The sequence below is a fragment of the Myxocyprinus asiaticus genome, chromosome 30 (assembly GCF_019703515.2).
Source record: "Myxocyprinus asiaticus isolate MX2 ecotype Aquarium Trade chromosome 30, UBuf_Myxa_2, whole genome shotgun sequence".
Classification (NCBI taxonomy): Eukaryota; Metazoa; Chordata; class Actinopteri; order Cypriniformes; family Catostomidae; genus Myxocyprinus; species Myxocyprinus asiaticus.
Window position 1 is genome coordinate 4554858 of NC_059373.1, and position 26533 is coordinate 4581390.

The window sequence follows — 26533 nt, forward strand, 5'->3', positions numbered from 1 at the left end:
TAACTTTCAGCAAAGGTTTATATATATATATATATATATATATATATATATATATATATATATATATATATATATATATATAAGATTTAGTGAAGCCAGTCAATTTTAAGTTCAAATGTAGGCTACTATTTTAAGTGTTATTCTGCCACCCTGGGAAAGTTTTTAGTAGTGCAGCAAAATCTCCTTATCTTCTCAGTGGAACTTTCATGTTTATTTAGCCACTAAACTGATTATGAATCAAAATTAGGTCAAGTTCATGAGTAAACACATGCATTAATTATTCATGTGCAAAGTAATACCTGAGAAAGGAACTGACTTCCAAATTAAAGGTGCAGTGATTATTTTCTTATTATTATTATTATTTATTTTATTTTAATTTTTTCATAAAATGGCATGCAAAAAACATCCCTATATCACCGAAATAGGTGCCATGAAATAATACACCAGTCTCTGTAACAGCTTCGGCTCGGTAAACAGCTAGAGAAAAGATGTCCGCGGGCCGCGGTCTGATCGCCTCAAGTTTTGCTTTTACAAAACGCTAGAAACAGCAATGATAAGACATATGTTCAATAAAAAGTTACATTTATTTGCAGACACAATAATAAATGGAATAAACTATTCTTCCGACAAAGTAATATAGTTCTTTAGCCCAACTGAACGCTGATCAGCGTAGCAACTTGGCACATAAATACAGAATGTGCAGTCACATTTGCACTTTTTCAGCGGAGTTGGAACTTTCAGCTTTATAGGAACAATTAAAACGGCATTAAAATATATGACTGTATTTTATGTCACACGTTAGAAGTCAACTTACCTGTTTAACCTGCTAACAGAAGTGAGAATGTAGCAAACACAGTTGTGGCAGGAATACAACTTAAAGGAATATTCCGGGTGTTTTGAAGTTAAGCTCAATCAGTAGCATTTGTGGCATAATGTTGATTACCTCAAAAAATAATTTTGACTTGTCCCTCCTTTTCATTAAAAAAGCAAAAGTGCAGTGAGGCACTTACAATTTTTTTTTTTTTTACGTTAAAATATAGACAAACTATATGCATGTAAACATGATTTTAGTGTGATAAAATCACTTATTAACCTTTTATTTGGAAAGTTATAGCCAATTTTACAACTTTGTTGCCATGACGATGTAATGAATGTAAAAAAATGACTGTAAAAATGACAATTTAAACAACGTTACAGCTCAAATAACCAGTGTTGGGTAAGTTACTCATTACTCATAAGTAATTCATTACTAACTAATAATTACTTCTTCTACAGTGTAATTAGATTACTGTACTAATTACTCTGTCTGAAAAGTAATTACATTACTTATTACTAATTACTTTCTAAAACCCTGATCAACCTCGACCAGATGAACAATACAAGGATAAACATGAAACTGTTCTTTTAATTCTTTCAAATAAATCATATCAAATCAAATAAATTATTCATGAACTGGCCAAAGAATTTAAAGGGGCAGCGTTAAATTAGAAAATATACATTTTAACATTAAATGTTAAATTACGATTTTAAATTCACTATTGTTTTATATAGAATTGTTCAATAGTCTATACAGTATTTAACGCAATTACATCAGAAGTAACTGTAATTACATTACTGAAAAATTAAGAGTAATCCCTTACTTTACTTTTTTCAATGAAAAAGTAATTTAATTACATTAATGCATTACTTAGTAATGCATCACACCCAACACTGCAAATAACACAGGAGTTTTAACAAAAGAATGTAAGTGCTTTTATAAAATTATAAGCTTTAAATTTCTGCCTTTAAACCCTCCAAAAAATTGCCACATTCACTTCCATTGTAAGTGGAAGTGATGGCTCAGCAGTTAAGGCTCTGAGTTACTAATCAGAAGGTCAGGGGTTCAAGCCCCAGTACTGCCAAGATGCCACTGTTGGGCCCTTGAGCAAGGCCCTTGACCCTATCTGCTCCAGGGGTGCTGTATCATGGCTGACCCTGCACTCTGACCCCAGCTTAGCTGGGATATGTGAAAAAAAAGAATTTCACTGTATATGTGCAAATGTATAATGTGTGATAAATAAATACAATTATTAATTATTATTATTAAGTGCCTCTCTGTAACCTCAATTTGTGCTTTATTTTTTTTTTATAGACGAGAAATAAATTTTTGTTGTAATCAACATTATGCCACAAAAGCTGTTGATTGAGCTTAACTTGTATTGAACCTGGAATATTCCTTTAAAATCTAAATTCATCACAGAAATGTCATTGATGAAATATGTTTATTATGAAGGGAAAACATCTACTGTCATAAAGGACAAAAGAATACATTTAACGTAACATGTAAATCTGACCGTTTACATATGTGACAGCTGCATTTCTTAAGAACTTGACAAACTAATATATAACTGTGAATACAGTTTTACAACACAGGCAAGGTCGGGCAGTGGCATTTCTAGCTCTATCACTTTTATAAAGCGACTTCAACCCAAGCCAGAGGCACAAGGGAGGGAGGCAACTAATGACGGCCATCAAAGCACACAGACTTTTATAACACCATTCTCCTTCTCCTTGTGGGGCGATTTTTAATGTCTTTAGGGTGTGCAGCCCGTTAAAATGTTTGTTTGCTCTGTGACATTTCCACTCCGAAGAAAAATAAAGAAGATTTCATTGCACTTATTGGATAAATGTCAGTGTAAATAGTAGTGATGTTTGTCCACGGAAATACTGGATGTTTGGTTGTCAGCTGTAAATCAGATTTTTGTTAACTTGATTCATTCGATTTTAACAGATCGCTTAAAGTTAACAGTAATATATATTTACACATCCACGCTGTTACACAGGCCAAGGGTAGCAGCGTGTTATTTGGGAAGTAAACATGTTGCTGCGCTCCAGTTTACATGTTTGTTCAGTTCACACACCAAAACTTGACTTTAACTTGAAGTTTAGTGACTTTTTATCGGGTTTCCGAGCTCAGTAAATAGCAGAAAAGAGAGGAGGCGAGGAGAGCCAGTGTAACCATGACAACTGAGTGGCTGCAGAGCACAGCAATTAATGCAGGTCTGTTACAGATGGGCGGGGCACAGGTCATAGGAAACTACCTCATATCCAGCCTAAATAAGGAAAACGGTTATTGAGAGACAGAAAAATAAGTAAATCTTGTTTCAGGGCTCTATGTAGTGCTGTCTGGAGGGACGATCCTTTGGCGAGCGGTCTTGGGTCGGTGGCGGGGCGTCAGAGGCGAGCTGCGTTCGCTCTCGGACTCGGAAGGCTCGGTTTCAGCCTGCGGGGAACCGGTGTCACCCACCAACTCCCGCAGGAACTTAAACTTCGATAGGAAGAGCTGCCACACCACATACCACCCTATAAACAGGACAAAAAGATAAGTTACATTTAATACGCCATGTCTGGCTTTCAGTTTTACAGTTGAACCATGAGAGAGGTAATCTCAAATATGCATGTTTATCTTTATAACCATTGAATGAATTTGATTCTGGCTAATAGTAAAACATTTGGATGCACGTGATGATACTGTACGGATTCAACTGGCATTTGCAAAATTAAATAGTGGATTAATGGGGGGCCTGGGTAGCTCAGCGAGTATTGACGCTGACTACCACCCCTGGAGTTGCAAGTTTGAATCCAGGGTGTGCTGAATGACTCCTAAGCAACCAAAATGTCCCGGTTGCTAGGGAGGGTAGAGTCACATGGGGTAACCTCCTCGTGGTTGCTATAATGTGTGGTTCTCGCTCTTGGTGGGGCACGTGGTGAGTTGTGCGTGGATGCCGCGGAGAATAGCGTGAAGCCTCCACACGCGCTATGTCTCCGCGGTAACGCGCTCAACAAGCCATGTGATAAGATGCACATATTAACGTCTCAGATGCGGAGGCAACTGAGATTCGTCCTCCACCACCCGGATTGAGGCGAATCACTACGCCACCACGAGGACTTAGAGCGCATTGGGAATTGGGCATTCCAAATTGGGGAGAAAAAGTGGAGAAAATCACAAAAAATAAAAAAAATAAAAAATAAAATTGTGGGTTAATGCACTCCAGTTACCTGATGAATTAGATTTAGATTGTATTTTGTTAAGAAATGTACAAGCAACGAATAGCTACTTTCACACATGAAACCAGTTAAATTGCAGTAAAATTGCCAGATTGTGTTTTCTGTTAAATGTGCAACAGCTTTCCATCTTTAATCCGTTTTGCTATTATGCACACATCAGCATCAAAATGCCGTTGAACTCTGTGACATTATTTGCCAGAAAGGGTTTTGGTCCTGTGTATATCTTGTTTCCAAAGTTGAATAGTTATTTTATCACAAGTAACGGAATCACTTACTGTTCCTGGAAACTGTCAACAAAGTTCTTAATTCGCTAGGATAAAGAGAAGTGCTTTAATTTCACTAACTGTCCAATTCGATAAAAACACGCAAGTGTTTAAGGGTTTGTTCACCCAAAATGAAAATTCTCTCATCATTTACTCATCCTCATGATATCCCAGATATGTATGACTTTCTTTCTTCACCAAAATACATTTGAAGAAAAATAGAAAAATATCTCAGCTCAGTAGGTCCTTAAAATGCTAGTGGATGGTGATCAGACATTTGAAGCTCTAAAAATCACAGACAGTCAGCATAAACGTTATCCATACGACTCCAGTGGTTAAATCAATGTTTTCTAAAGTGACACGATCGCATTTGGTGCAAAAAAAATTAATATTTAGGTACTTTTTTTTTCCCTTTTTCTCTCAATTTTTGGAATGTCCAATTCCCAATGTACACACTAAGTCCTTGTGATGGCATAGTGATTCAGAGGACGGATCCCAGCTGCCTCCGTGTCTTAGACCGTCTACTCACACATCTTATCACGTGACTCGCTGGGCATGCCACCGTGGAGGCACAGCGCGTGTTGAGGCTTCACGCCACCCACTGCAGCAACTACGCCCAACTCACTACGTGCCCCACCGAGAGCGAACCACCTTACAGTGATCACGAGGAGGTTACCCCGTGTGACTCTACCCTCCCTAGCAACCGGGCCAATTTGGTTGCTCAGGAGACCCAGCTGGAGTCACTCAGCACGCCCTGGGATTCGAACCAGTGAACTTCAGGGTTTGTAGCCAGCGTCTTTACCACTGAGCTACCCGGGTCCCCATTTAAGTACATTTTAACTACAAACCATCGCATCCGGTCACATGTGACGCAGCCAGAAGAGGAGTGCCGTTTACAAGTGAGTAGGAGGAACGCTGTACAGAAGCTTCATTGGTTTTGGTTTAAATTTGTACTTGTATCTGTTTCTTTACTCACAATGGTACATTTGTGTGCTCATCCTCGATGTCTCCACCGAGAAAAGAATATGAGATTAAGGACCACGTGAACTCAGCGCTCTCATGAAGCTTATGGGAAGTGCTGGACTGTAGTTAAAAAGTTCTTAAATATTGATATTTTTTGCACCAAATGCAATCATATCACTTTAAAAGACATTACTTTAACCACTGGAGTTGTATGGATGACGTTTATGCTGACTCTCTGTGATTTTTGGAGCTTCAAAAGTCCGATATCCATTCACTTGCATTTTAAGGACCTACTGAGCTGAGATATTTTTCTATTTTTCTTCAAATGTGTTCTGCTGAAGAAAGAAAGTCTTACACACCTGGGATATCATGAGGGTGAGTAAATGATTAGAGAATTTTCTTTTTTGGGTGAAGTATCCCTTTAAACGGCGAGGAGTAATAACAGTTGTACGTCATCTCTGTCAGAACTTTGTGATTGGCCCAAAGCAGACTTCTTACGTCAGCGAGTCCTGACCTCGTACATGCTCAAATCGGTAATCTTATGGCTTTGTTCACACACAGCATCAAAACGGAACTTTCCTGGTTACGTTACCAGTGTTAATCTCGTCAACTTAATTACTGATGAAAATGTTTGCTGACAAAATTTGTATTTTATTTTTGTCAATGATAACAAAGACGAGACAAAAAGACACATCATGATGATAATCAATGGGTTTTTTTTTTTTTTTAAATAAGAAAAATCTAGAAAGAATTTATTTAAATAATTCAGTCATAGTGTGCTGGGGATTTCCCCACTTGAAAGAGGTGGACATCTGTATAATGAGCTTTACTAACGGGTTAATTACCCCAGTCAAACACAATCTATATGTGATATTAATCAGCTATATCCACAATAGAAAAGTAATATTACAATTTACATCTGCACAGACAATAAAGAGAATTAACAGAATTCATTTACACGCTAGGAAGAATGCATAACTTGCGTGGGAATACGCCTTTTCCTTAAAAACATGCCACATGCAACGCATTAAATAACGCAGTCTGAACATGAGAAATTCACAACAGAGTCACTATTAAAAAGTAGCTAATACTTCAGTAAATTCATTATATGCTATTATTTCAGGAGCTCAGGATTTTTAGGACAGTTTTATCATGTTGTTTAATCGTACATGTTAAACATACCGTATTAATCCTTATTTATAATCTTTATTGTTTGATAAGGAGTTTTTACATTTTTCTAAATATTTGAATATTTGGTCTGTTACAGTTTAGTACATGTTTTTGTTATTTTGCACATAATCATCAACTAAAATGATATGCCATTTTATTCAGTGTAACATTTACTCAATTTAATGAATATGGCATGATGAAATATTGACTACATTTAAAGGACATTTTCGTACTGTGTGAAAAAAATAAAATAAATAACTGTGTGAAAATTGCTCGTTACAACTTCACATTCCGGGAAATTGCCAGAGCTGATTTACCAGTATTTGCCAACAGGTACTGTTCACACATGACCTCTACATATGAAAGTTTTTATTAATTTTCTAGAAAAGGCTGTATGTGTGAAAGTGACTAATATTTACGATTATAATGTAAAACTGTACAGAGAAACGTAAATGCTAACATGAAGCTAACGAAGAACATGTCCGGGTAACATTTCACCCCAAAAATTGAGAGAAAAATAAAAACTATATTTTGCATAAAGAAAACAAAGCCTATTTTTAGACAATAAGATTTTTGCCATTGAAACCTTTTCATGATTGCCAATGATGATTGTCACTGAATTCGCATTACTGAAAATCATCCTGTCCACAAACAACATTTTATTCATTTATTCTGATTTTAATAATAATAATAATAATATGTACTACAGAAAAATACAACAAATGTAATACAATAAATTATTTCATTCAAATTAATTCAATTGAATTTAAATAATATATCTCTTTTTTGCATTACAGTAAGATCATTTTGGATAAATATGTCTCAGTGCAAAATATTACTGAATAGAGAAGTGTGTTGAGTACAGTCAATACTGTGACCTGCATAGATCTGGGCCTTTGATATGGTGACACAGTGCAGCACAACTTCTCAAATGACATACTGGACATTCCTTACAAATGTAACAGCTAGCAGGTTCCTACAGTACAGAAAAGCAGTCTTTACTGCTACTGTGCTCTGAGCACATGAAGGTAAATATAACACTCAACTCTCAGTCAGCTGTGCAAATGAGACGTCCATAATGTAATCAAGCCTGCTGACAGTGAACAAACCTGCTCTATTTTTGCAGTGATCGACTGTACTGATAGTGTTCTTACATGGGGCCAAAATTCAAGGCTGTGAACTCACTGTAGACAGAGAAAATCCTGAAGCTATAGGTGTGACTGTTTCTCAGAAATGTGATAAAGTTCACGACCATTGGATTGGCTCATGTTGCAAGCCTGCACTGCGTTAGACTTCAAAGAATCATGCAATTCCTTACATGTTTACATATTAAGAATGCTACTACATACAATGGCCCCAAAATGTTTTTTTTGAACACTTAAGTCACACTTAAAAATGCATAAATGTCATAGTATCAAACTAAATATTAAACCAAGTGGCATCTGCAAACAAATTATGCTAGACCTTTTCTCTACCTTTTAACTACCTTCACTTTTCTGAATGATTTTTGCAATGACTTTTAAGCAACTCAAGGTGATTTTTAGTGGATGTATGAAGTCGGTTCTCCTCAAGGCCTTTGTTTTGAGTAGTATATATACAGTATATTGCAAGTATTGAAATATTTTGCCTTAACCCTTGTGCGACCTTCTGGACATTTTTGTCTTTTTCACTTTTGTTTTTTCGATCATTTTGACTGTGCTAATGCCAATGGCATACATTTAGCAAAGGTGTGTATTTTTGGGGGAATTTTGATATTTCAACCTCAGTTCCTGTAATACATCTATAATACACTGTGTACACAAAATAGTTACACTCAGGAGCTTCAGGACAAAAATGTCCCCATTGAAACCCATTAAAACTGCAATATTTGATCCCAGTGCCATTAAAGCATAAAATCATGAATTCTATGATATTATGCTTTCATTCCGGAGCCCTGGCTTCAAAATTTACATTTTTAATATTTTCCACCAGATGGCACCATTTTTCTCATTTTAGCCTATGGAGCAAATACATACTTTTTTCCTATTTTCTGTTTGCTGTATTATAGCGCACTGCAGGCCAGTTGAATAAATGATTTAGCTAAAATTGTGGGTGTGTTGGTATGGTTGTCAGAGTGCGTTTTGTATGAGTGTACTGAGAAATTTGTGTGTGTGTGTGTGTAAAATACAACAGTGGCATTATGTAAACAAACTAGTATTTAAAGGGTTAAAATCCTGAAAATGAATTAATATTTGGTAGTTATGATCAGGACTGATGTTGGTTAAAAAAATTAACTAATTGAAAGTGGAAAATAATATTAATATATATAATATTATTATGGCAGTTTTTTGATGTGGACATTTTTGTCCTCGAAGGACCTCTGAGTAACTTTTGTTTATTGATGCACAAGGGTTAAAAAAGGGTGTTTGTGCTCTCTGTCTCCTCAAAATAAATGTCACTTGCTTTGAGATTTTGTATCTAATGTAATGGCATTCACACATTTTTTAGTGAGGCTCTAAGTGTTCAAATACATTTCATAGGCATTGTATTTGCATTGGAGCACATGGCAGGGTTTGGGTGTCACTTACCGAAGAGCATGAAGAGGAGGACACATATCAGCGTGGCCACGATCACCAACACGGTTAATCCAACACTCTGCCACATCCTTCCCCCTTCTTTCCTCAGAATCAAACCAGACAAAGCCCCTTTACACATGTATGCTCTATAGGCTGGGCATGTTCTCAATTACACATGTGGATGCCCTACACACTGATTTGGCATGTCTAATACACAAGGGATAATTGTAATTTTGTCTGATATCATATTTTTGCTATCAAGATGTTATATGTGAAATGTCCTAAAAATATAATATTGATGCATATAACATCATATCATATAGGCCATATTTCATTTAGCATATGTGATTTCAGAATCAAGCCACAATATATGGTGATATACCATTTAAGTAATAAATATCAATTAATATTAAATAAATGTTATTTTTAAAATTAATGTTACATGTTATTACATGGTATTAATAAAGAAATTACATTGAAATCTTCATATATCATCACAATAACAAAACAAAAAATTACTACAGTATTACCATTTCATATAATGACTGTACCATGCAGGCAAAGTACTGTATTTTTGGGTAAGGGTACACATATACCTGTATTAGATTGAGCAAATTGTATTAGATCATATCACTTGCATTTTATTGCATGTCATCATATGGTTTTATTCCATAATCCATACAAATAATATATGGGGGGGAAAAAATGTCAGAAATTTGGAAGTCATTATTTTATATCTAAATCCAAACAAATGCTATAACTATAAAATAATAAAAACTAAGTAATATAAATCATTACAAAAAAAAAAAAAAATCATGTAAATACGATCATTTATCATAATGCACTAACAAAAGTACCATGATATTACCATGATTTTTGGACTCGTACCATTGCAATACTATGATATATATATAAGTACACTGGAGTACCATGTAAATACCATTCAGTACTAAAGTACATGTCACAGAAGCATAGTATTACCATCACTGTACCATGGTAAATAACTTTTTTTTTTTTAAATGGTATGCATGTCATTTAAATCGTATCAGATCATATAATATCAAACCATAAATTTTATTTTGCATGTCAGATATCAGTATGAACAGGATAGCACTAACACATACACGGTGGTTTGATGTTGATATCAGACACACATTATGAAACTGTTTATTATTATTATTATTATTATGTCGTTCTTACGGAGACACTCACAGTTGATCACGTCCTCACAGTCTTCACGCCGAATCCCGCAGGGACGGAGGCCGGTCACGCGTGTCATGGAGGGATCACAAATATCCTCCTTATCTACATCATTGCGACACTTAAGGAGAAAAGAAATTAAAGACAAAAACACCGAGCTCCTGTCAACACCACACTCAATCTGAGACTGACCCGGATGTGCTCTTTCGTGTAAAGCGGAGCTTGGAATTCTGGGGATTGTAGTTTTCTGTGTAAGTCTTGACTTCTCCAAGACGACGTCTTTTTTCATTTTATTTATTTACTTATGTATTATTTTTGGAATGGTGGGCACATTATCAATAATACAATTATAAATGAGACTATTTTACTATTTATATATATATATATATATATATATATACACACACACACACACACACACACACACACACACACACTGTACATACACTGGTGGCCAAAAGTTTGGAATAATGTACAGATTTTGCTGTTTCTGAAGGAAATTGGTACTTTAATTCACCAAAATGGTATTCAACTGATCACAAAATATAGTCAGGACATTACTGATGTTAAAAACATCACCATCACTATGTGAAAAAGTAATTTTTGACCAAATCTAGACAGCAGCCATTACTCCAACACCTTATCCTTGAGTATTCATGCTAAATTGCTAATTTGGTACTAGAAAATCACTTGCCATTAAATCAAACACAGCTGAAAGCTATTTGGTTCGTTAAATGAAGCTTAATATTGTCTTTCTGATTGTTTTTGAGTTGCCACAGTGTGCAATAGACTGGCATGTCTTAAGGTCAATATTAGGTTAAAAATGGCAAAAAAGAAACAGCTTTCTCTAGAAACTCATCAGTCAATCATTGTTTTGAGGAACGAAGGCTATTCAATGCTTGAAACTGCCAAAAAACTGAAGATTTCATACAAAGGTGTACACTACAGTCTTCAAAGACAAAGGACAACTGGCTCTAACAAGGACAGAAAGAGATGTGGAAGACCAGATGTACAACTAAACAAGAGGATAAGTACATCAGACTCTAGTTTGAGAAATAGACACCTCACATGTCCTCAGCTGACAGCTTCATTGAATTCTACCCGCTCAACACCAGTTTCATGTACAACAGTAAAGAGAAGACTCAGGGGTGCAGGCCTTATGGGAAGAATTGCAAAGAAAAAGCCACTTTTGAAACAGAAAAACAAAAAGAAAAGGTTTGAGTGGGCAAAGAAACACAGACATTGGACAACAGATAATTGGAAAAGAGTGTTATGGATCTTAACCCCATTGAGCTTTTGTGGGATCAGCTAGACTGTAAGGTGCGTGAGAAGTGCCCGACAAGACAGTCACATCTATGGCAAGTGCTACAGGAAGTGTGGGGTGAAATGTCACCTGAGTATCTGGACAAACTGACAGCTAGAATGTCAAGGATCTGCAAAGCTGTCATTGCTGCACGTGGAGGATTTTTTGATGAGAAATCTTTGAAGTAGTTCAAGAAGAAATTCTAATTGTAATAGTAATTTTTCACGTTATTAATGTCCTGACTATACATTGTGATCAGTTGAATGCCACTTTGGTGAATAAAAGTACCAATTTCTTTCCATAAGAGCAAAATCTGTACATTATTCCAAACTTTTGGCTGCCAGTGTATATTAAATCTATTAGGGTGAATCTATTAGACTTTAATATTATTACAACTGTGAAAGTTGTAGTAAAAGGTTTCTAAATGTTTAGGCTATTCGCTTTTTCATAAACACTACAGCTTTTTTTTTTTTTCTTTTTTAGAAAAGACTATCAACATCAATCTAACCACAGAAATATGAAGCCACCAATGGTCTTACATAATGGCCTTGTCATTGCAAATGCCACTGTTAAACAAAGGTAGAAAAATGATAAACTTTAATAGGCATTTACAATTTGAAGGGCTTGAAATTTCCATGACTTATGGACAAGTTATTGACAAAGTTTCCTCCTGCTCTAACTGCCGTTTGGCTTTGGATATTTTATAGGTTACTTAAACCATTAGGCCTGTGTCCTGCTGAACTCACATCATTCTTGTTGAAATACAATGTCTGAACAAATTCATGCAGTTACAGTCTCCAGTTACCGTTACTACTTTTTGCAAGGTGGGGGATTTTGGCTAGTGAAAATGCTGAGTGGCAATTGACCTTGGAAAACTACTAGCCACAGTGGCCGGTGAGCCCAATTGTTAATTATAAACTCTGCTTGTATTACTTTAGACTTTGGTGCTTTCAAGTCATATCGTAATGATCATACTTACGAGTTCAGCGCACATGAACGGCACCACAAAGTCGTTATTATGAGTGGGAAACTCGTGGGAATGTTCGTGAAATAGACTTTGAGCCTCTTTGTGATGGGACCACCAGGCATCGCTCATTCATAGACCGCAGAGAGCAAGTCGGAGCATAGACCTGAAGAAGTGAATTGCAGTAAGAGGATGCGGTTCCATTGGCTGTCCTGAAAGCCAGAGTCAAAGCCTTGAATTTGATGCGGGCAGTTACAGGTAGCCAGTGGAGTGAAATCAAGAGTAGGGTTACATGAGCCCTTTTATGCTGATTGAAGACCAGATGCACTGCTGCATTCTGGATCATCTGCAGTGGGTTAACTGTGTTAGCTGGAAGGCCAGCCAACGGAGCATTGCAATAGTCCAGTCTTGAAATGACCAGAGCTTGGACCAGAAGCTGTGTAGCATATTCAGACAGGAAAGGTCTGATTTTCCTGATGTTGTAAAGCACGAGTCTGCAAGACCAGGCGGTTGATGAGGTGTGTGCAGTGAAATTAAGCTGGTCATCTAAACCACCACTCCCAAGTTCCGAGCTGTTCTGGAGTGCATTTTACTAAGGTATCGTTAGCCAACTATGGTTGCAAGTTTCATCGTTACCAATATATTTCAACGATTTGCCGTTTCCCGAAACCATTCTCCACCTGTGGTTAGAAGCATAGTTCCTTGATAGTTTGTGGTGTCGATGTCATTGATTTCACCACAACTGGGGTGTGTTCTATTCAGAGTTTTCACCCCTATGCCCTATTGCTTTCAAAGACTTCACCATCCACTCTGAGAGCTTTGAAAGGCTTGAAGTTGTGGTGCTCAAAGTCATTTTTGTTTGAAATGATCTTCCAGCATGACTGTCACAATTGTTCTCCCTTCAAAGTGCCCTTCGAAGGCATTATTTATGCCATTTGGAATGCAGGATTGGCTTCGTTTTCACTTAGAAAAGGTGAGTTATTTTATTATATACAAGTGTATATCTTTGTTACAACATTTTCCAAAGAGAAATTTCACATATGGCTATAAATGTAAAACACTATATGCATGTTAATGGTTTTCACTGATATAAAAAGTTATCTGTACTTTGAGTATAGTGTCAGAAAAGCACTAAGTGTAAAATTCATTCATTTACATATTTAAAAATTTTCATTTTCATATATGTAAAACATAATTTTCCAAATCACAGTGTAATTTTATATAGCCAATATGCCCAAATAAATGAACAATAATTGTATAAATACACATGTATGGCCATATATTTGTCACGGATCCACTGCCTGCACTGTGCTCACTCGCCCCTGAGTTTTAATTACCCGCACCTGCACGTCATCAGAACGCCAGTCTGTTCTCGTCAGAGTTCTCACAAAGACTACGGACTCCCTAGCCCTTCTATACTTACCTGTTGAAATACTTACCTTGTCATTTGTTTCCTGTTCCCGAGATTACTGCGTGTTTCATCCCATGTATTCCTCCAGCGATGTATTCTGTTCATCTGTGTTGCAACGTTTCCTACAAAGATCAAAAGACAGTTGTGTGTTCTGATCATATGTTCATTGTCACAATACCCTGTTTGAAGTTTACTCACCTGCTGTTCATGCCATACTAGTGTTTGGATAACCTCACCTGTTTGTTTCACCTCTCACCCATTCCCTTCATCAATAAAACCCGCAACTGTGTCCAAACTTCTGCCTCTGAGTTTTTCTCACTGTGACAATATCTGATTTCTGTATGGGATAACATGTCTGTGTAAAATTGGTTTTGTGTTTATTGTGAGGTGTTCACAGAAGTAGAATATAACAGAATATGGAATATTCTCAATAGGCTATAGAAATAGGTAATAGAAAACAAATGTATACTTCTTGTTTGCAGTAGTCTTTCAGTTAATGTTTGCAGGGGAAAAAAACATAGACCAAGGTAGGAAATTACACAAAATGCTTATTACTCACAAGTTAACGTCAGTCAGATAAAATGATAGAAAATACAGTAACCAAACTGTATTTAAAAATGAAAAAAGTAAACAAACATTTTCTGAATTAAATGTTCTCTGACTTATGCTCCTGCAGGATGCATTCTGCATTGATGTGGGTTCAATGGATCATCATCAACAGTAGCAGCAGCATCTTCATCATCAGCACCAGCATGACCCCCTCTTCCTCCTCAGGAAGTTGAAAAAATGTCCGTGACTGCAATGTTGTGACTGGATTTTTTTTTAGGAGTTTTGCGGAAAGTCAGCGTGGTGTTCTTAAGCTGTAACATGTTACTGCTTTCACAGCCTTGCTGACCTAAGACTTGCTGAGCCACAGGCCATCACCAACCACCTCCATAAAACTTCCCACAGTGCAGCTAAGAACTGCACTGCTGGACTTAAGGCGTAGTTTCTTCTTGTGGCCCTCTGAAGGTATGGTTTCACAACCTGCAGCAATTCAAGGATCTTGGTCCTTGGAATCCAGAATTTTCTCATGATTTCCTCATCACATAGAGAGTCAAGTGGGGAGAAATTTGTCCTTATTTAGGCATTTATATACAATACCTGACTTCTACGTCACCTTCTGTGCTCAAGCTGTAGGATTCTTTGAAAAGCCGCCATTGTTGAGCATTTGATACACACATAGATACTGTATTAGGGGAGTCATTAATACACCTACTGCTGATGCACCTGAGGAATGGATAGAAACACCTTGGTGGCTAATAATCATCTAGATTAACTAGCTAAATGTGAATGTTTCATCAATGATTTGTGCCATTAATAGGGCACAGCTTAATTTGATTATCACATTATTGCATTCATCTGTTAATGTTTTTTTTGTTTTTTTTAATAGGCTGCTTTCATGCTGGTTTTTCTCATAGTTATGCTGTGGCTTGGGAAAAATGAGAAGGCCTCTCTTTAGAATTGTCTGAGGATTTAAATAAAGGATGTGTTTTGTGTCATGTTTGGCTTATATTATCATGGCTATTATCTTGTGTATTGAGAAAATCTTTACATAGCCAGCTTTAGTTACTTGACTTTTGTTGTGTATGTGACGGTGGGTCATCACCACTGCAAAACAATAAAGGTTTGTATTTCATTCCATACATAGGATTCTTAATCACACTTACAGTATATTATTAATGACATTATTCTGGTAGTTGATAATGAAGTAAAGACATTGCATGACATGATTCACACAATAATTGCTTACATTTGATCTGGCATTCCAATGCTACTGTGATGCACCAAGACACAAGTATCACCTATTATGAGCTCATTTCTACATGTTAAATTACTGGATGAATTCCCAGTGTATTAGAAAAGCACTAACTCAAAACACATGTTAAAAAATGGATTTTTTGGTCATCAAATGGGATATTATATTTTGTATTTAAATTCAGATTGTGAAGGGTTTTAACTTTTCTGTCACTGAAAAGCAACTTGAAAATCGTATGTTTGTTGCCATGCAGCACCACACAGCTTCGCCAGAGGCCCATTTGCCAGACCCAGTCTGTATCTTTCACTCCACATATATTTAATTCTATATCTTTCATTGTGTCAAGAATAAAAGTGGTGTTCTTATCGTTTTGTTTTCATATGTATGTGCTAAAGTGCCTCGGAGGTAAGAGGGAAACCCCACTATTGCAGCTCAATGCTGCGAGAGGTCACAATGAAAACAAACACACCAGCAACAGAAGGGCATGTGAAAATAAAGTGAAACAATGGAGAACAGAATATAACAGATGTAGTCCTCAGATGCCATGTTTGTTATTTACAGCAGCGTTGCAGGAAAATAACGTTGCTGTGGAGCTGCTTACTGACCGAACCGCTTGTATACTGTAGTAAAGAGTACGCCACATACAAAGTGCATATAAACGTAAATGTCTATTTCGTGTCTTAAGCAGTTTTTTCACAATATATGGCTTTCTGTCCATGTAAATGAGCTGCTATAATTTGATATCCATTCGATCTCTGCAGAAGTTATTACTCCACCCCCTCAGTAACATCATTAATGACAGCTCTACATTGTTGAACCAACGTGGTTCGAATGATGGATGTGCGAATTAGTTACTAGGGTTTCGGGAAACAGTCGTGACTAGCTAGTTCGTTTCTCTAACGATGCATCTTACTCTGGTGGTTAAGCAGTGAGTTACGTCGTTGTATAGGAAACGCACCTCTGGTTGGTGTTAGTGTAGTTGAACCAAGATGAATAGTGAGGTTGTGGTCAACAGATGGGTTGGCTGGGATCACAAGGAGTTCTGTCTTGGCAAGGTTGAGTTGAAGGTGTCGTTCCTTCATCCAGGCCGAAATGTCTGAGAGGCAGGCAGAGATATGAGCTGAGGCAGTAAGGTCATCAGGCTGGAACGACAAGTAGAGCTGCGTATCATCTGCGTAGCAGTGCTAGAAAAAGCCATGTGCCTCAGTGACCGGTCTGATTGATGCTGTGTACATCGAGAAGAGGAGGGGTCCAAGCACTGATCCTTGAGGAATCCCAGTGGTCAGCTGGTGTGTCTTGGACACCTCTCCTCTCCAGGAGACCTTGAATGATCTGCCAGTGAGATATGACTCAAACAATCCATGCGCAATTCCTGTGATGCCCAGGTCAGAGAGGGTGGACAGGAGGATCTTTTGGTTCACTGTGTCAAAGGCAGCAGACAAGTCAAAAAGGATGAGGACGGATAATGTGCAGCTGATCCAAAAAAGCTTCCTGAATTCGCCAGAAGAGAAAAAAGAGAGAAAGAAATGTGAAATTGCAAGACGGGTCCGTTCTTTACGACTAAAAAAGGAACATCACGTCATATTTACGATCTCCGACCTCATAAGTACGAACTTCCCAGGAGGACTTGAGCACACCTATAGTACTATGGAAATACAATGCTGTTTATCCAGTGAAATTAATCAAAACTGTGAATGTTTCTTCTTGTTTGAACACTGTTTGAAGGGCATCTTAGGTTAATTTATTATGATTAAACAGGAGTAAACCTTTAAATGCCCAGAAATCGATGGTGTTTTTGTTGGAACTATGGTGAAAATGGTACATTTTTGTTTTGGGCTTAAATTATAACAGTTCTTGAAAGCTAATATTATGGTCAAAAAATTGTCACATGTAATTAAGTGCAAGCAATTAAATGTTTTCAGATTTATGCATCTTTATTCAAATGCTGTAATTATTTCAATATAAACAAACCTACACCATTTTACATGTAACTGCACTTTGACAGGTGAATAGGACAGAACATTTTGTGCAGTAAAATCATTTAGGACATATATTTTAGTTTTCAAATGTCAAGAATTTCACATTTCAAATTACAGCTCATCTATATTTAATATTTTTATTATATATTGTTTTTAATTATTATTAAACCATGAATTCCATTTAGTTTTTCATACTTGGAGGGTAAAATCAGGTATTGTGATTGACAGGTGTGATGATCAGGGGTGCTGAGTTTTTACCTTCATCATTTATAGATGGGCTAAAATATGGATAGAGTTTGTCAGTGAAAGTCTGAGCAGTGAACGAGTAGATATGTGAGCTGGTCTCCACATCATAAAAGGAGACCAGACCCTCCTCAATCCACAAACACACCGACCTTCTGCGGCTTCACTCTCAGGGAGAGAAAGATATCAGGATCAGCACAAGCCCAATAATTATTCTGATTCCTCAGAGCCACAGTCCAGTATCCATTCACTGGTGTCACTGTGATCACTCCCTTCCTGTTAATGGATTCTCTAGCCACTCCTAAAGTCCACTTAGTCTTTCCCTTCACCTGCACCTCAAAAATAAAATCTCCCTGAGGAGAACCCCTCCTTTCCCAGGACACGAGGACAGGCATCAACCCTCTCTTTTTTATCTGGGATGTCATGTTTAACATCTCCTGGTCTCACTTGTTTTCCATCATCAGACAGGATGAGATATGGCGAAGCTGTATTAGGATCCAGAGTCACGTCCACTGAGAGAGAGATCAGAGAATATAGTGTTTTAATTTAATTAAGAGTTGAAACAAACTGGAATGTAGTAATTAAGTGGTCAGTACATAACTATAGTAGTATATGACTGAAGAATGCAGATGACACACTGTACCTGCATACTTCTGCATCCTCTTCAACACTGTACAGACAAACGACAATACAACAGTGAGATCTTTGAGATTTATTTATATATGCTATTGTTTTTACAGGGTGATCTCATTAATATTCCTGGATATTTGTACGTAATGGTTAAACATTTTTGTACATTTGGATAGACACTGAAACATATATCAATGTATTCATAGCATCTAAACCATAAGTGCTTAAGATAAGATTTGACCTACCAGTGTGAGAGAGTTTCTCCTGCAGTTGAGTCAGAGCTCTCCTCAGAGTCTCTAAACTCACATGAGGGTCAACACTGATCTCAGGCCAGTTCTTGGTGTTTAAAGGGCTGCACATGGATGAATAAACCTACAGCAGGAGAGAGGAGGAATCCTTCAGCATGAGGACTGTTATGGAGTGATTTACATCATTCTCATTGATCAGAGAGAGGGACACTGACCTGTAGGAGGTGTATGTGATCTTCAGTGTGTGAGAGCTGCTCCAGCTTAGTGTCTCTCAGCTTTAGCTCAGCAATCTCCTGCTGCAGCTCTTCAATGAGTTCTTCAGCCTGTTTCTCTGCTGCTTTCTGCTTCTCCTCCATCATCTCCAGCAGTTCAGTCTGACATCTCGCAATGGAGTGCATCAGATCAGTAAAGAGCTCAACACTGGCTGCTTTCTCCTTCTCTGTGTTTCTCTGCTCAAGCAGGTCAATCAACAAATGAGAAAAAGTTTTACCATTGTTGCCAAGGGAAACGACAATTGGCTGTAATGCAGGGAATGTTGTCACAATAAATGGGATAAGTTGTTGTCACAATGGGAACCTCTACCTGTCATTGTGTAGTCCATTATAGGGTATTTAGACTACTGTATATAGTCAAATTTAGACCGTAAGATTAAAATAAAGCACAAAACTATTCAGGAAACAGCAGAAATGTAAAACTGTTTGTTGCTAACAGAAATTGTTGTGAGAACTACATTCATTATATAGTTGCCCCTTGGCTGAATGGATCTGGATCTAAAATGTACAGAGATTGTCCTAATTTAAGAGAGTTTTGAACTAACATTTTGACAACCACTTCTAGAAAAAAACTAAACAAGCATTTGACACAAAACATGTAGTAACTGAGATATAACCCTTGTGACTGTAATTTACGCCATGTGACAACTAGCCCCGGTCACAAATATTAAATATTTAACTTCTTCAATTGTTATTAAACTCACTTTGCTGAGTTCTGTTGAGTGTTTTATGCGTTCGATCTTCTCGATTCTGTCCTGGATCATCTGCTTCACTTCAGTCTGTGTCTTCATCAGATGAGTCTATCGAAAAAACAACACAGACACATTTTAACAGTACATTGATTTCTAATCTTCCAAGAACATGTCTTGTTTGAGTATTTTAAAGCAGTATAACGAATATTTTAAATTAATAGTTCACCCGAAAGTTACAATGCTTTCACCATTTATTCACCCTCATGTCGTTCCAAACCCCTGTTGACTTTCATTCTCCGTTTAAACAAAATACAATATTATGAAGGATGTTCACACTCCCTTTTTTTACATACAATAAAAGCATACACTGAAACCAGGGGGTTGTCAAGCTCACAAAAGGAAAAAAGCACCATGAGAAAAAAAACATGTAGTCTGTATAAAGTCTGTGCACTATATTCCAAGTCTTCTGAAGCCATATGATACCATGCATTATTTCATGGTGTCTATTGTCTTTTTAGGAGGCTGATAGCCCCTTGTGAAAAGGGTTCCAATAAAGAACGTTATACAGGATTGGACCAACATGAGAGTGAGAACATTGTATTTTTCTCCTACCTTCTTCTCTGCACTCTCCTCCTCTAAAGGAACAGTGTTGTGAGTCTTGTGGTCTGTCACAGTGCAGATCAAACACACACATGACTGATCATCTCTACAGAACAGCTCCAGAAGTCTCTCATGTTTCTGACACATACAGTCTTCCAGATTATTTAGAGGATCAGTCAGTTTGTGCTTTTTTAATCCTGCCACTCTCAAATGAGGCTCCAAGTGAGTTTCACAGTAAGAGCTCTGACACACCAGACACGACTTCTCAGCTTTCAGCTTTCTTTCTATACAGATGTCACACAGAACAGCAGGTTTATCTGGATGATTTTTCTTTTTATAGTGATCAACCAGCTCTCTGAGTGTTGTATTAATCTTCAGATTAGGTCTTTGGTTGAATTGTTCTTTACAGTATGGGCAGTTGCAATCCTGACTGGTGTCCCAGCACTTATTCAGGCAGCTCTTGCAGAAGTTGTGTCCACATGGAGTGCTGACTGGATCAGTGAATACATCCAGACAGATTGAACACTGAAGCTCCTCAGTCAAGGGACCACCAGAGGATGACATTACTGAAAGAGATATGATGAATATATACCATTAACATTCCTAAACAGTACTTTTAAAATTATACGCATCATATGAGGAAAATGAATTAGTCATTTGTGCACTTTCAATTCATTCTTTTTTTCTGGGTTACTGACTTACGTGGAAGTTTATCTATACTCCTGGCCTCTCTTCCCTTTGGTGATGTTGGTGAAGATTCTGCAATTGCCCTTTCAGTCTTAAAGCCCATTAAAAAAAAAAAAAAAAGAAAGAAAAATATTTTTTTCCACTGAGCATGTGGATCCTTATTCTTCATGCCATTATTTAACACCTACTAATTTAAAAGAGCACATTTAAACCTAAACGCATACCTCAGGTCTTTATTGACCTGGGACCTCATTCTGCCCCATGTGGGTCCATTGTTTTGGAGCTGTGCCCACACCTCTTTAGTATTCCTCAATCCTTCTCTTATAAGTAGTGTAACACACAAAAAAAATGCCAAAATTGCAAATATATACAGCACTGTGCAAAAGTCTTAGGCACATAAGATGTTTCACAAAAGCATTTGTCTTAAGATGGTTATTTATATCTTCATCTTTAGTGTCAATAGGAAATATAAATGTTAGACTCACAAACATTACTTTTGCAAATAGAAAAGATTAGAATAGAAGAACAGGGAGCCCTGCAACAGATGTCATGGTCCCCACAGTGCCCCCCACTGAACACTCAGTTCAGAGTCAGTCTGAGATTACATGAAGAGACAGAAGCAATTGAGACATCCTAAATAGATAGAAGAACTGTGTTGAATTCCCCAAGAAGCTTGGAACTTCCTATCTGCCAACAACCAAGAAAAATTGTGTCCAAGCGACCTAGGAGAATTGGTGCTGTTTTGAAGTCAAAGGTGGTCACACCGAATATTGAATTAGCTTTTTTATGTTTACTGGACTTGACATTAAGTGATAAATGAAAACTATTTATGTCATCATTTTTGAACAGTACTGTCACAGTACACTTTCTGTTTCCTTTAAGTCATGTGACAAAATGACGATGCATACCAAACTTTAACCTTACATTCAATCAAATGACATGCAATTATACAATTCAGACAGAATTTCAGTGCAGTAAACAACAAAAGTAAAAACTCATGGTTTTGTCCAACTTATTGCAGTAAGACCTATTTAACCAGACTGCTAATATTAGAAACCTGTTTAGCACAATCTCTCTTACATAGCACTTACCTGTATCAACACTATCTATGCTCTTAGACTGGTTGAATAAATATTCTGCTTTCTAATAGTTTAAGGCTATTTTTGTTCCTCAAGTTGGGTTCACTTTATTTATTTTTTGTTTTTTTTCACTTTCCCCTTTACCGTGCTCCTCATCTGCAGACGATCATCTTCCTGCCTGATCTGTTTGTTCTCCTCTCGTAGTCGTTGCACCTCCATCTGCAGTATTTTACACTCCTCTGTGACCTTCTTCACCTCTCCATCATCAAGACTGGAGGATATCTTATTGCTTTCGACTTCAGTGGGCATCTCAAAGACACATGTCAGCCTGGAGTCCATCAGATCCTCAGGCTTGGCATCGTTCCATGCTTTCTCGATGTCGGTCATATCAGGCGGTGCCAGCAGAGACATTATCATGAACTTGTCTTTGTATGTGCTTTTCTTATTCAAGTCATAATCAAACGGTTGCAGCATTATCGAGACGTTCATGGAGGCTCCAGCATCAATCACTCCATTGTTTGCCCGCACGCAGTATCTGTGCTGTGAGCGTGCAGTCAACTTGACTTTAAAGCACACCTTTCGGTCTGTAGGATTAGTAAGCTTTAGTGTGTTGGTTAACACCTCTGTAAATGGACCTCGGAATCTCAGTTCGTACTGAGGCTCTAGAAGCAGGACCTGTTTTGGACTAGCCATCTCCAGGGTGCTTCCAATGCGAATGCTGTGTGCGCTGAAGTCCGCTGTGGCTGCTGGTGGTGACGGGTTGAATCTTGAAGCAGGAAGAATTCGATTATTTGTAATAAAATTGGAATAGAAACTAAACAAGACAATGGAGAAAAGCTTACAGTGTCAACCAATCCACTATCAACTTTAGGAATGCAAAAGGGACACAGTTTCACTTTCTCTTACAGCTCTCAGCCTCTCACTGAACATGTTGCCAGATTTCATAAGAGGAACAAGCGACCTGGACTGGGACATAAATAAATAAATAAATAAATAAATAAATAAATAAATAAAAAACCTCATGTCAAAAACCTCCGTGAAGTTGGCTTGGCACCCCATATAAATAAAAATGCCGCAAAAAAAAAAAAAAAAAAAAAAAAAAAAGAAAAAGAATGTTTGTGCTGGTTCGGTGTTTGAGATATTAGACTTTGTTTTGTTGGCTGTGTGACGTCACAATCAACACCATGTGTTCCAAATCGCCCCGAACCGGTGATGTTCGTTTGTGCTCGATTTGGTAACGATTTAATTATATGGGGTGCCAACTTCACGGAGGTTCATCACCTCAAGCAAAAATACAAAATTAGCTACTGTGTAATTTAAAAAAATTATCTAACATTTTTTTTTTTTTTTTTTTTTTTTTTTGGCCAAATACCGCGTCGTTCCCGGCAATCTCCCGTTCATTCCAATGGGGAGAGCGAGCGACCATAACCAAGGGTGACATTTGTATTATTAAAGTTAAAATACAAATTTAAAATAAAGTTTTTTAGTGTTTTTTAATTTTCTACAAACAAAGCTAATACAGTGATTTTAGGTAATTAAGTAAAGTTTAAATATAATTAAAAGTAACTGGAATTCAGGTTGATACAAACATTTTAACATGCAAATCACTCTTGCATGCTCATTATATTTTAGTCCTATATATATATATATAGTACTGTATGAAGATTTAATGCAATTTTCAGAAGTGTCCAGCAGAGGAGGCCATTTACTCAAAATGAATTAAACTCTCAGCATTATAACACCATAACACCTGTAGATATGGTACACACCAGCAGTGGAGGAGTTTTAGTTGTTGTGGTGGTTATTTATTATTCATACCCTTAGTGTAGCCCATATGGATTTAGACAGATTTATTAGGCCTACTATTATTATTGGCCTATTCCTCTCATGGCAGATTCCCCAAAACAGCCATCGAAGCTCAGTCGAGTCAAAGATTTCTCAGAGGCGCAAAGTTCTGATTCCAAAAATCGACTTTTATTACAGAGTAACAAAGCTGAGGTAGTCCATGGAGCATCTACAATTACACTTCAGAATCATGCATTTTTTTATACAGTTTCTGTTCCCTCTTATCTCTGTCAGCTCAGCAGTTAAGGCTCTGGGTTACTGATCAGAAGGTCAGGGGTTCAAGCCCCAGCACCACCACAGATGCCACTGTTGGGCCCTTGAGCAAGGCCCTTGACCCTATCTGCTCAAGGGGTGCTGTATCATGGCTGACCCTGCACTCTGACCCCAGCCTATCTGGGATATGTGAAAAAAAGAATTTCACTGTATATGTGCAAATGTATAGTGTGTGATAAATAAATGCAATTATCATAGTTATTAATTATTATAAAATAAATTATAATAATTATTATCTCTTTGAGTGATGGCCTCTTCATCCAATGAAATCATCTTATGCCTCTTCCTTCTAGCTGGTCACCCTTGACCCCAACTTGCTTCAATGATGGCAAAAGAATGACTATTTCATTTACTATGTATAAAACACACTGTAATCACTTCATACGGTTTCATATTTTATATTGACTAACTATCCTTACTTTCTGCATTCATTTGATTAGTTTATTAAATGTTTTCTCTTATTACAGTCATTGGTTACACACATTCTTATAAAATGAAGAGTTGTATGTCTGCCCACATACATATGTTTCATCTCATTTCTAGCACTAATTAATGCACGTATATCATCTGCCTTTTTTGAACACCAGCCCTGCTCTTATTAAAACATTAAATTATCCTTTTAGTATACACACACACACACACACACACACACAGACACACACACACACACACACACACACACACACACACACACACACACACACACACACACATATCTCCTTTAGAGTCATACAGAGTTTAAAACAAAAAGGCTGTAATTCTCCCTAGAGAAGCCAAACTGCATTTTTCCATTGATTTGCACTTTGATTATTAAACTGAGTAAATGATAATTAAATTAATGATTAAATATCTAACATATTGAATAACGTTCATAATGCAGTTATTCGTAGTACATCGATTACACATTGTCATTTTAAGATCATTGCATATTGCATACGTGTTAATTCAATTATCAAAAATGGATTAAATAAAAATATTTCATATTCCATGTAGGCCATCCATTTAACAAAGATTTGCTTTGTTTGACTTAGTGGAAAATGACACGGTTATTTACAGGGATATTTTTGAAAAATCAACAAGGCCACACAGGCTAAGGTCAGTCTGATAAAGAAAAGGCTTGCAAACAAACTAGGGTGAATAACTCTCTGAACATGTTTAACATGTTGTACATGAATAATTCCAAAATAATTTCTTGGCACATAAACTTTTGTTTTTGCACTTCTGCAGCCAGTTTTGTCCCAGCAAGTATACCAGGGTGGATAGTTTCAGATTGTTATTAATTTTCACTCCCAACAGTTGTTTAGTCTGCGGTTTCCATGCTTTGAATATTTCCTTGACACATGGATGTGAATATAGGGCATTTGTTGATTCAGGTTAATCCCCTATAGCTGGTAATGTTTAGTTAAAGGCAACAGATAATTATGACAAATCTTAGCATGACAGAATCTTTCATGTCTACGTGCACTCGAGATTACCTGAACGTCTCCTTATTGTTATCTTGTGCATGTGCAATAACCAGTTTCTTCACTCAATATGACAGATTTTGTCTGGAGATGACAATCAAGCAAAAGATAAAATCTAGCAAACACAAATGTTGTTTTTGCACAGATTTGATCCTGCTGATTGTTTATTCTATATCAAGGCAGGCAAAGACTTGCATCTGTGTGCAGAAAATAAAGCCATGAGTCAATATTTAAGTCATATTGGAACATTTTGTAGTGCAGTGACATACACTGCATGCCCAATTATTAGGCAAATTGTATTCCACAGGATTAATTTCATTGTTGAACAAACACAATGCTCTCAGTCAATCCAAAATGTTATTGAACCTCAAACCTCAATGTTTAACAAAGAAAGTGAGTTTTGTCTTTCTCAGGGGAATATATAAGTGTGCACATTTATTAGGCAACTAAATTACAAAAATAATTTCTCCCAACTCAATCGTTTATTCTCAATTTTTAGAGTAGGTGCAACAAATAAGTAACACAAAATGACAAAATGACAATTAAATAACATTTTTGGCCTTTCAAAAATGTTCAGTGACCAATATAGCCACCCTTTTCAATAACTGCCATGAGCCTTCCATCCAGGGAGTCTGTCAGTTTCTTGATCTGTTCATCATCAAATTTCGCTGAAGCAGCAACCACAGCCTCCCAAATGCTGTTCAAAGATGTGTATTGTCTTCCCTCACTGTAAATGTTACGTTTGAGAAGGGCCCACAAGTTCTCAGTAGGATTTAAGTCAGGTGTGGAAGGGGGCCAAGCCATTATTTGGGCATCTTTGAGGCCCTTGCTGACTAGCCAAGCAGTGG

The 26533-nt window shown here is 37.1% G+C and overlaps 1 protein-coding gene and 1 pseudogene across 3 annotated transcripts; both read right to left on the bottom strand.

Moving 5' to 3' along the window:
* Positions 1–2008: 2008 nt before the first annotated feature.
* Positions 2009–10399, bottom strand: smim13 (small integral membrane protein 13). Of its 3 annotated transcripts, none has more exons than XM_051663513.1 (3): positions 10199–10399; positions 9011–9097; positions 2009–3342 (listed from the first exon to the last, which is right to left on the bottom strand). In XM_051663513.1, the coding sequence occupies exons 1-3, from the start codon at positions 10275–10277 to the stop codon at positions 3152–3154; spliced, it is 357 nt and encodes a 118-aa protein (XP_051519473.1). In that variant the 5' UTR covers positions 10278–10399; the 3' UTR covers positions 2009–3151. The 3 variants fall into 3 exon arrangements, with proteins under 3 accessions (XP_051519473.1, XP_051519474.1, XP_051519475.1); XM_051663514.1 differs by having other exon boundaries at positions 10211–10359; XM_051663515.1 differs by having other exon boundaries at positions 9011–9102; positions 10211–10352.
* Positions 10400–17597: 7198 nt separating this feature from the next.
* Positions 17598–23037, bottom strand: LOC127420866 (E3 ubiquitin-protein ligase TRIM39-like; annotated as a pseudogene).
* Between the last annotated feature and the right edge of the window lie 3496 nt (positions 23038–26533).